The sequence below is a fragment of the Falco naumanni genome, chromosome 18 (genome assembly GCF_017639655.2).
Source record: "Falco naumanni isolate bFalNau1 chromosome 18, bFalNau1.pat, whole genome shotgun sequence".
Lineage (NCBI taxonomy): Eukaryota > Metazoa > Chordata > Aves > Falconiformes > Falconidae > Falco > Falco naumanni.
Window position 1 is genome coordinate 480,820 of NC_054071.1, and position 11,109 is coordinate 491,928.

Genomic DNA, 11,109 nt, shown 5'->3' on the forward strand with positions numbered 1-11,109 from the left:
TACCAAGGTTTGCTCCATTGCACAAACATGCCATGATGTCCACTCCAGATATTCCCACCTTAAATTTCCCCCATTCCAAGGGTCTCTTCCTGCCCCAGGGACCACATTTCGCACCCCAGCCCGCAAGGGAGCGATGCCATGATGCCAATGATGCTGTGTGCAGCTCGGCTTTGCACCTTTGGCAGCACACGAGGACAGTTTTTCTGAGCACTTGGCTCCCACCTGTGGAGTTGGGTGTTTGAGCAAGCGATCCATAGGTGGGAGATGGGCAGGGCTGGAGCTCTGGCACCGGGTGTGGGAATGGCATGCCCCAGGGCTGGAGTGTGTGGGGCGCCCCAGGTCCCTGCCGGCAGCCGCAGGGCTGGACATGAGCCCCTGCCACCCTGCCAGCCGGTAGCGGGTGTGAGTCCCTCAGCTGAGAGGATTGGGGTGCTGGCGGCGATGCCACCGGGATGCAGACATGGTTGTCCCCGGCTGTGTCCCACAATGACCACAGGCACATTGCAGCAATGGCACATGAAGGATGTGGAGCCCACGGGCTGGCTCAGCATCCCAGGGGACACTGGCCGGGACTGGCTGCAGTCCAGGGCCAAGACATGGTGCATGGTGTCCCCTGCATGGGTGGATGATGTCCCAGGTGGGGCAAGTCCAGCAGAAGCAGGGGTCTGTGTAGGGCAAGGCTGGCTTTATTTTCCCCAGGTGATGGAGCCCATCCTCCCCACCAAGCCTTTAGGGAGGTGGATGGGTTTGCTTTGAAACGATGTCAGAGGAAAGGAGAATTTCTCATCCAGAGACTGGGGAAAGCCCAGCTCCTCATGGGTGGGATTTACCCTGGACAGGGGCTTTGGGCTGGAAGAGGCAGCTTTCCTCCAAGAATTACTCTCCAGTCATGGGAAGGGGCTGAAGCATGGTGTGGTCCCAGATGCAAAGGGCTCTTGGATGGCTTGGGGTGCTGCCATCGAGGAGCTGGGTGCTGAGCACCATCCCAGCCCTGTGCGTTTGGGGTGACATCCTGCAGAGCTGGCAGAGGGGTTGGAGGGGGCTCGGTTCTGTGGTGGGCCTGGGAAGGAAAGGATCTGATGGGATGAGGGAAGCAGGAGGCAGAGGCCATGGCACCAGCTCAGCTTTCCCGACAGATGTGCTGCCAAGGACCTGCAGCCAGAGCCGTCCACAGGTCCCATCTTGCAGCAGGAGGGAGGCAGCAGCCCTCGGCTCCTGGGGCCGGGATCCGGCCCACCCAGCACTCGCAGTGCGGCCAGGGTGGTGGCTGGGGCCTGAAGCCCGCAGGGGAGCTGCCTTCGCCCCTGGCTGCCCTCTGCACCCAGCCGCATGCATGGGAGAGCCATGGCCGACCCTCCTGCCCTGACGCCCGGGAGCAGATCCCAGTTAGGGCACCCTTGGGTGCAGGGAAATTCCTGCTCCAGCCCATCTCTCAGGCACCCAGGGGAGCCTGGCTCCCACTGCCACCCGCCTGCACTCGGGTCCTGCTCGGGATGCTCCTGTGGGATGGGGCTGGGGACAGGGACAAGGTCCTGTGCCCTGAGGAGGGGGGTTGGGGGCTGTTCTGCCCTTCCCTCTGCAGCTGAACTGGGTGGTGAGCCCACTTCCCGCTGTGCCCCAGGAGAGGGGCGGCGCTGCCTCACAGCATCACTGAAGCTGGTCTTGGCTCTTTGCCGTCAGCCAAGAGCATCCCAGGCTGGGGACACTCAGAAAACGGCCAAGAGCCCCCAGACATCCTGGTCTGGTAGGGTTTTAACCCACTGGATGGGAGAAATCCCACTGGGCGATGGGGATGTCCCTGGCCTTGTATGGGTCCCCCTTCCCTCCAACTGCACAGGCTGGAAATCCAGCCAGCCCCCCTCAAACTGCCGGGGCAGGTTTGGGCAGTGGAGGGGACTTTGTGTCCCCTTCCCACACCCAGCTCGGATGGGAAGAGGACCGGGTCACACAGGGAGCAGAGAAGTCCCTGAGGCCACTTTGTCTTATTTTCTGGCACTGACAACAGTGACGGAGCCCCGGCTGGTGGCAATGCTGTGGCCGCCCGGCATTGCTCCTTGGCTCCAGCTGCCGCACGCCGGGTTAGCCAAGAGCTGGCGAGGGGATGAGGACATGCTGGATGCTAGGCTGGGCCGTGGGCAGGAGCTGCCCCCGTGCTTTGTGCTGGCAGCAGCATGACGCAAGTGGCTGGAAACAGCGTGTTGCAACGGGGCAGGAGACGTGTGCCGCACTGGGAGGGCTGCGCGCCGGGGCTTGTGCGTGCGGGGCAGAGCTGTGCGGGGACTCCAGTGGGATGCCTGGTGCCCACAGGGACTGGAAACCACATCTGAGCCCTCATCGTGCCTGTAAACACCAGCCAAATCCCCTCTGAGGGGCTGGGTGTCCCCAGCATCCCTGTCTCAGTACTGTCCTGTGCTATCCTCCACCCCCGGTGCCGGCGGGGGATAACTGGGATGATGAAGGATGACTATTTTATTCCTGTGCAAGGCTGGGAAAAGGATGCTATGAGATATGGGGTGATGTCCCCACCCTGGGGGGGTGTCCTGCATCTGGCTCTCAGACCCCATTCTGGTGTGTCAGGAGCATGCTGGGTCATCAGCCACTGGCAGGAGGATCCACCCTGGGGAGGGATGGCCGGGTCCTGCAGCCCCTTTTGGGGAGCTCTAAGGGTCTTGTCCAGCTCTGGGCTGGAAGAGCTGCAGGTGATGCTGGTGGCAAACCCCCTGCCCCAGGCTGTTGGAGATGGGGCTGAGGGAAGAGGAACAGGGGGAAGGCAGTGCACAGCCCTGCCTGGCTCTGCTGCAGCTCCTCGGGCAGGTGCAAAGGGCTTCTGCACTGGCTGTGGCTCTCCGGCACCCAGCCTACCCCGCAGGCTGTGGGTGCTGCAGCCCCTGGGCACCCCCAGCCCCACGCAGTCTCCAGGACATGCTCCATGGCTGGGACAGAAGAGTGGGGCAGGAGGCTACATGAGCACAATGTCTTCCCCCAGTGCCCATCCCCACAGCGTCAGGACTGGTGGCACAGGCTGCCAGCAGAGCCCGACTCGCAGGCAGTGTTGGAGAGGAGCAGGATTAGTGCCTGTCCGCAGGCAGTGATGAACCCAGCATTTATATAATCTGCGGATATGTAATCTTCTGTCTTTCTTTCTTTCTTTCTTTCTTTTTTTCCTCCCCCCCAAATTAAAAAAAAAACCAACACCAACCAACCAACAAAAACCCCACTAAGCCAGCGCCAGCTCATGCCGTGCTTCTCACTCCAGGCAACGCCGCTCAGTTTCCTCCTCTCCCAGCCTGCCGCCTCCCTGCTGCTGCTGCCAGCCTCCCCCTAATAACCCCCGTGTCTCCAGCGTGTCTGCCCGCCTGCCGGCTCCGGGGCGGTTTGCACGCAGCCTCCAACCCCAACCCCAAGCGCTGGGGGACGGGGGGCTGGCAGCACCCCTCAATCCTTTGCAACCAGCCCAGTCATGCAGGCCCCATACCAGGGTGCCTGGGGGTCCGGCTGCACCCGCTGCTGGCCTGCCAGGGGCATGGGATGGGGATGGGGAGGCGGCAGGTGCAGCCCGTGGCGGGATTTGGGGAAACACCAATGGGTGCAAGGTGCGAGGTTGGCCCCACATGGAGCTGGCCATGGGAAGGGGGGTGTGGGGACACCTCTGGGGATGCCGAAAGCTGGTTCATCCGGGCTGTGCCCGGTGTGCCAGCACCCTACGGTGCTGGGGATGTCCCCAGCCAGTGCAGAGGGGCCATCCCCAGAGCCACCCCACAGAGGGCTTGGGGCTGAGGGGGGCGGCGGGGGGCCCTCCACAGACATCGGGGATCTGATGCTGGGGTCTAGGTCCCCTGCCACCAGCATGGCTCAGTGGGGACAGCGCTGGTGTGGGCAATGGGGCTTTGCTCCCACCCATGAAATGACACTGGTGGCAGCAGGGCAGGGTGACGAGCGTGGTTTCAGCCGCAGGGACTGTCCCTGTCACTGTCCTGAGGCCCCATGTCTTGGGGGGTCTTTGGGTCACTCGAGTAACGCCAATGGGGAAAGGCACCTCCTCCGCAGGGGCAGCGAGTGTGGGTCCCACAGGGTCAAGTGCCTGTCCCCCACCAGCCCCCACTCATGGGGTGTCCCCAGAAGGGACACTGGGGTACCCCAGCTGCCCTCCCAGTCTGCATGGCTGGGAGCCTGCTGGTCCCAGTAAGAGGAGTGGGAGGGAGGTGACAGGGCTCTGCAGTGGTTTGGGGAAGACTGCAAACCAGGAGTAAAATCTGCCACCCCCAAATTCCCTCTCAGTGGGACAAAGCAGGAGCCAGGGAGAGCTGGCAGCAGCTGTGCCCATCGCCCGGTGCCAGCCCCACTCCCCAACTCCCCAGCTGCCCCCCCAAAACGCAGCACAGGGGAGACAGTGTTTAACTCTGCATTTCCCAAGCCAGAAAACTCCTGAGCTCCTCAATGCTCACCAAAAACCTCCCAAAAAATGGTGTTTGGAGCCTTGAAATTCAAAGTACTTTTATTAACACTAATAGATCAGCTTTTGTTCACTTGGAAAGCAGCAAAGGACACTCGAGGAAGCCCCTGTCTTTAGACAGGACTCCTATCAACCAGGGTATTATTATTTTTTTCCTTTAAAAAGAAGTGAACAAAAAACCAGACCGAAACCAGTTTGGTTTGGATCAACTTTATACAAACGAACCTTATGTACACACTCTTTTATTCCCCCATACATCCCTATTTATATAAGGCAACATAAATAAGATCCTCGGGACTGTACAACACATATGAACACTTCTTAAAACTGCACTTTCTGCTTCTAAAAAAATAGCATCATTCTCTTAAAAAATAGTAAAGAAGTTTTTTTTTTTCTTTAAAATGTGTTGTCGACTTATTTAAAAAATAGGCATTCTGCTTCGCCATTAGCTTAACTGACACAGACGGAAGCGCTGTTAGAAAACGGACATTAGCATGATTTTTCTCTTTAAAAAATAACTTAAGCCATTCCTGAACTGTTTAAATATTAAAATATTTTCTCCCCACACACTTTTTATTTATTTTTTAAATAACCACCTTATTGTCTGAGCATCGTCCCGGGCGATTCCCACAAAGCTGCCACAGAAGAGGCCAGGCTGGGGGTCCTGGTTTGCTCCTGCAGGGTGTCCGTGACCCCCCTGAATTGCTCCGGGTCCCCAGATGTCGGGTGCCGTGAGGGCTAAGCGCATCCCGCTCCTTTGGCGTCGGCAACGGGCACCCACGCGCTGCGACGCCGCGTCCTCCTCCCCACAGGCTCCATCCGGGCTGGGGTGTGGGTGCTCCGGGGGCCCCTCCTGGGTGCCCACTGGTGCTTGCGTGGGGTGGGGGCGCTGGGGGGGGGCAGCGGGGGCAGCCCCCCCAGGGCAGCTCACCAGGGTGGCCCCAAGAAGCAAAGCTCCTGCGAGGAGCTCCCGGTGGATTGTGGCTCCTCGGGGGCCGTTTTTATTAGGGGGTGATGGAAAAAGAAAAAAAATGCACAAGAAGAATTCACCACCTTTTCCTCGACTGCCCTGGGCCGGGAGCTAACAAGTTTAACCCTTTGCAGTCCTCTTGTTCCTGAGATGAGCTGGGAGAGGATAGGATATATAAGTGTATATCTAGGGGTGCGTGTACACAGGTGACCTTTTTTTTTTTAAAAAAAAAAAAGAAAAAGAAAAAAGAAAAACCAAAAAATGTACGGGGGGGGGGGGAAAGGAGGCAAAGGAGTTCTGCCACTGTCTCTTGTTCCTTGTCTGGCTCCGGGCTGTTAGTAGACGGCACCGGTGCTGGGGGGAGGCCCCGGGGAGGTGTGATGCATCGTGGTGGCTGGTGGCGGCTGGTGGGGTCCATGGGGTCCACTGAGGGTCTGGGGGTGATACCAGGGGTTGTGCTCCTCCAAAAAGCCCGGGGAAGAGCTGTAGGGAAGCGGCTGCGGGAGCGGGGTCCGGCCCGGTGTGCTGCCGTGCGAGTTACTGTCCCAGACGGCCGGGGAGGGGGGAGAGTTGCAGGCCATGGAGTCGCTGTTGTTGGGGCTGTGCTCCAGCGGCACCTCGCCGTTCTTGTACAGCTTCTTGAACTTGGAGCGACGGTTCTGGAACCAGATCTTCACCTGGCAGGAGGGAGAGGGGTCAGCGCCCCGCCACCAAAACCAGACACCCGGCTTGAACAGGGAAGGCACCTGGGACACGATGCGGTGTGGGAAGGGACCCCAGACACAGATGCGGTTTGGGAAGGGACAAGGGACACAGGTGTCGTGGGGAGCTTGGACACTGGGCACCACGGGATGCACCCAGGACATGGGTGTCATGGGGAGCCCAGACACACCATGAGCAGTGGGAAGGCACCCATAACATGGGTGCTGGGGGGGCCCAGAGACATGGTGCATGGTGGGAAGCCCTCCTGGTGACATGGGCGTCATGGGAAGCTCGTCACACCATGCCTCACGGGACACCAGCCCGGCACGCTGGGCGTCGGGAGCGTCGCCGGTGCTGGGTGAGGCGGTGGCACTGGACGCCCTTGGCCCCTGGGGAAGGAGGGGGGGGGGGCGGTGGTTGTCACCCAAACAGGATGTCCCTCTGGGAGTGGGTGACGCGCTCCGTCAGCCCTTTGCCGAGTGTCCCCGATTGCTTCACCGCCCAAGGGAGGAGGAGGAAGGCCGGGCGCTGGGGAGCGCCGCGCCAAGGGCGGCACAAGGGCGCCGGCGCCAGCCCGCAGGCAGGGAGGGTGTCGGGGATGGGATGGGGTGCGGGGGAGTCGTGCGCTGTGGTGACGGCGGTGACAACCCACTTGCCCTCACACCAGCAGATTGGTGGGGACGATCTGTGCCCACATCAGGTGAACCCCAAAAGCGAGGGTTTAGCCCCAAATCTGGGTGGCTTATGGGGAGGGGCAGCCCATCACACCCATCCCTGCTCTTCCAGTCGAGCCTAAGCTGGCACCCCAGCCCAGGGTCCTTGCTGGGGGATGTGGATCCTGTCCCCAAATCCCTTCTCTCTGCCTGGACCAAGTGGGATGGGGGAGCCGGAGCACCGGGGGGATGGGCACAAGGAGAGCCTTGACGAGTCTGGCCAGGAGCTGGGTCCAGCCTCCAGGTCCTCATGTTCTGGCTGGACTCAGGGCCTGGACCTGCTGCTGGGAAGGGGTGTCCCAAGTGCCCTGTCCCAAGCTCCCCATCCCGAGCGCCCCATCCTGAGTACCCTGTCCCAAGCATCCTGTCCCGAGGGTCCCGTCCCGCCTGGGATGTGGTGTTCCCCATTCCTGGGACACTGGGTGCACTGTTGACCCGGGACCCTCCCAGGCGCCGGTGCAGGATTCAGCCTCAGACCCTGCCAGCTGCCTGGGCAGAGCGAGGTCTGGGACCTGGGGAGCAGGGCACGGACGGGGTCCTTCCCTCCTCTCCACCTTTTCCTTGGCAAAGCAGATCTGCTCTGCACAGGGGATCTGCCCTGCACCCGGGAGCAAGCAGGCAGCATCCACCCCTGGGGACTCCCAGAGCCCCTCCCGGCTCCCACCATCCAGCTGTGAACAGAGCCCCCTCCCAAACCCCTGTCGATTCAGGTTTTGCAAGGAGGGGAGCAGCTCGCCTCCCGGTCCTGCTGATCCTGCCTGCCTGTGGCTGGGAACCGGGGTGTCAGGGGGTGTCGGGGAGGGGCACAGCCCTTACCTGGGTCTGGGTGAGCCCCAGCTGGGCGGCCAGTTCAGCCCGCTCGGGCAGGGCCAGGTACTGGGCTTTCTGGAAGCGGCGTTGCAGAGCCGCCAGTTGATAGCTGGAGTAGATGGTGCGGGGCTTGCGGATCTTCTTGGGTTTCCCATTGACCATCCGCACCTCTGGCTCCGGCTCCTCCTTCACCGACACTGGGCAGAGAGTGGAGGTGTGAGGCTGGTGCCGGTGAAGGGGTCCCAGCACAGACATCCCCCCCCAGCTCAAGGTCATCCTGCTTTGTGCGGTGGCACTGCCCCATCCCCCAGAGTGTCCCCCGGGTGGCTGTGTCCAGCACAGCTCCATCCTGCTGCATCTCCCGGACCGCACCGGGAACACCGGAGGGGGCTGAGCCCTGCCCCAGCATCCACCCCATCCTTCAGCAGGGACAAGGGACCCTTCCCCAGCCCTGCAGCCACCCCAGCCCCAACGCAGGGACAGTGAAAGGAGTGCAACTTTGTGAAGTTCCTGCTGCAATCCCAGAGGACTAGCAGGATGGATACGGCCCCTCTCTCCCGAGCATCCTACCTGCTTCTTGGGCTGGGAGCTGCTGGTCCCTGTAGTGGCTGTACTGGCGGTAGGAAGGGCTGTAGGAATAGTCGGATTTGGGCGAGTAGGTGCCGGCGGCACCGATGCCGTTGAGGTTGAACTGGTGGTAGGGGTAGTGGCTCACGGGCTGGCTGTAGGACTGGCCCGGGTAGTAGTCGTGCTGGCTGGTGTAGTAGCCCAGATCGGTGACGGAGGACTCGGGTAAGGTGGGAGAGTCCTTGGAGGCAGCATGGCAGCTCAGTGAGCCCGAGAGGTCGGTGAGGATGCTGGAGAGCTTCTTGTCGAAAGACCCGCTCATCGCTGGACCTGGGGTGGGGGGGAGCTGCCCGCCTGGCTGGGGACCCCCCAGGCCGGCGGCTCCAGCTGCCCGCGCGTCAGGCCTGGCGTGCCCAGGGCCGGCTCCTCCGCACGGCTCTGGCAAGGAGCAACCAAGAGACTGTGCCCAAACCTCCAGCCCCGGCCGCCTGCTTAAAGCCTTTAATTAGGGAGCAGGGCAGGGTGGGTGCGCATTCCGATTGGCTCCAGAAATATTGCCTGGGAGGCAAAATAGGCTCCTGCCTCCTCTGTGTGTGTGTTTTTTTCTCTCTCTCTTTTTTTTTTTTTTTTCCCTTCTTTCCCTCTCTCAAGAAACAACAAAGAGTGGGTGAAGGAGGGAGAAGGAATAAATAAAGATCGCAGGCTCCTGTCTGGAGGAGCCAGGGCGGGAGGGGGCGGCTGGCGGGGCCTCTGGGGACGATGTGGGGCAATTCAGGGGAGGCTTTTGGCAAGGGGATTGGTGGCCCCCCAGGGACTCTCGGTGCTGAGGGGGGATCTGGAGAGGGTGCAGGGTGGGGGGTGTTTGCTGGGGGTAGGGGTGAGGAAGGGTTAGCGTTAGGGAGTAGGATGGATCCAGGCTTGGGGCTGGGTGGCTACAAGGGTATGTTTTAGACACACACACACGGCTTCCACCTTCTCCCAGCACTTACCAGTGTCTCCCAGTTCAATGCCATCCCCAAGGCAGAGTCCCCCCAGCCTCATGAAGCAGGGGGACCCTCACGTACCCCAAAACTTGCCATCCGCTGCCTGCCCTGTGGGGACCTTGGGGCAGTGACAAGCCCTGATTCCCGGGACACCCACCTCCTGCCCAGGGGCTCTGTGCCCCTCTCCCACCCCCAGCCCAGGCTCGGCCCCCCCCCGCTGCCCTAAGAGCCCCCAGCATGTCACCCAGCCCCGGGCCCCAAGCCAGCCCCTGCCACCGCGGCCACTCGCAGGGCTGTCCCCAGGCACCTCCTCCACCCAGCACCGGCGGGGCAGGGGCCGAGGGGGGGGGGGCTTTGGGGAGGGGGCGTTTATTTTGGTGGGGGGTCTCTGCCTCTGCTGGCAGGTCTTTACCCCTGAGATGGGCTGGGGGGCTGCAACGGAGTCTGGGGGCTTTTCCTTAAGCCTGAGCGGGGTTTCTCCCCTCCTGCCCCTCTGTGTGTCCCCCCGGGGCCTGCCCCCCCCCCCCCGCCCCCGGCCCTCGGGCCCCGAGCCGTGCCGCGCGGTGAAATGGTGCCACCTGATGGCCGTAGCGGGGAGCTGCGCCGCTGCTGGGATCGAGGGTTCGAGGCCCGGCCCTGCCGCCAGCACCGGAGGCACCGGTGAAGCAGGAAAATTATCAAAAATGTGAACAGAATGGAAATTGAAAGCATGGAATAGGAAGAGGAAGAGGAAGAGGAAGAGGAGAAATAGAAATAACATAATAAAAACAGAAATACAGAAATAGAGTTAGGAAAATGGAAAAATAGAAATAGAAATAAGAACAGAAATGAAAATAAATGTGAAAATAAAAATATAAATAAATAGAACTGGAGATCATTTCCGTAGGGAAGCAGCCAGGATGAGGCAGGAGGCAGAAGCCTGACCCAGAAGCTGTGTGTGATGGCACGGGCTTACCTCCCTGCATGGGAAACATAATTTGAGATGTGGGAATTAATCCAGGGGGGACAGAACCGTCTGGGACAAGCCCAGCCCCGCTGCCCGTCCTGGCCGCAGCCCCGCGGGGGCCTCCCCGGGGAGGTTTCCCAAGGTCCCGGAGGAGCCGCTGGGGCATCCCCAGGTCCCCGGCCCGGCTGTCCCTCCAGCCGGACTGTCACCAGGGCTGGCTCCTTCTGGGAGGGGGGTTCTCCAGCAGGAAAAGCCGGTTGGAGAGCTGCGGGCCGGGGAAGGCGGCTGGGGAGCGGGGTGCAAACGGGGAGCAGGTCTGTGCAGTCCTGAACCAGTTTGGGACTAGGAGACACTGGTGCCTCCGGCTGCCGGAGGCTCCTCGGCCAGGCTGGTGCTTGCTGAAGCCCCAAATCCGGGATCCCGAAATCCGGGAGCTCGGGGCGGGGGGGATGGGGGGTGGGGGGGGCGGGGGGCTGGGCGGGGGTCCAGTCTGAATGAACTAGGACAGTGGGGGATGGCAGAATTCGCTGTACTGGGGCACCCGGAGGGGGCTCTGCGGGGGGGTGCGTAGGGCAGGGGCTGGCAGAGCTGACTGCAGGGCCCCCGTGCCCCCCCACCAAGGCTGAAGGGGCTGCGCCCCCGTGTGCCCCCCACGAGGCTGGAGGGGTCTCTCCCCCGTGCCCCCACCAGGCTGGAGGGGTTCTCCCCCAGATGCCCCGGTTGGAAACGCCCCCGCAGCCCGGCAGTGCCCACCGGAGTCCCCTTGTGCCCCCCCCCCGCCACAACTGCGGGGGGGCGCGGACTGAGAGTCCCCGCATCCTTGGGCGGACAGCGCCACCTAGTGTCCTTTTGGAGTAACGACCCTCTTTGCTGGCTGGCACCCTTGGGTGTTCATATCCCTCGTGGGTGCGACCACCCCCCTCTTTGGGAGCTAATACCCACCCCCCCGGCAGGAAATGCCCCTC

The 11,109-nt window shown here is 61.8% G+C and overlaps 1 protein-coding gene across 1 annotated transcript; it reads right to left on the reverse strand.

The window, feature by feature from the left end:
- Positions 1-4,592: 4,592 nt before the first annotated feature.
- On the reverse strand, positions 4,593-8,618 carry DLX3 (distal-less homeobox 3). The gene is made up of 3 exons (XM_040617486.1): positions 8,219-8,618; positions 7,655-7,845; positions 4,593-6,100 (listed from the first exon to the last, which is right to left on the reverse strand). Exons 1-3 carry the CDS (start codon positions 8,535-8,537, stop codon positions 5,759-5,761), a joined length of 852 nt encoding a protein of 283 aa, XP_040473420.1. The 5' UTR covers positions 8,538-8,618; the 3' UTR covers positions 4,593-5,758.
- Between the last annotated feature and the right edge of the window lie 2,491 nt (positions 8,619-11,109).

Bases quoted from the DNA above. Each gene is read 5' to 3' on its own strand.
- DLX3 (XM_040617486.1), bottom strand. From the start codon at position 8,537: ATGAGCGGGTCTTTCGACAAGAAGCTCTCCAGCATCCTCACCGACCTC. The intron at 7,846-8,218 runs GTAGGATGCTCG...CTCTCTGCCCAG, and splicing joins GCTCCCAGCCCAAGAAGCAG to TGTCGGTGAAGGAGGAGCCG. The intron at 6,101-7,654 runs GTAAGGGCTGTG...CCCTCCTGCCAG, and splicing joins TGGGGCTCACCCAGACCCAG to GTGAAGATCTGGTTCCAGAA.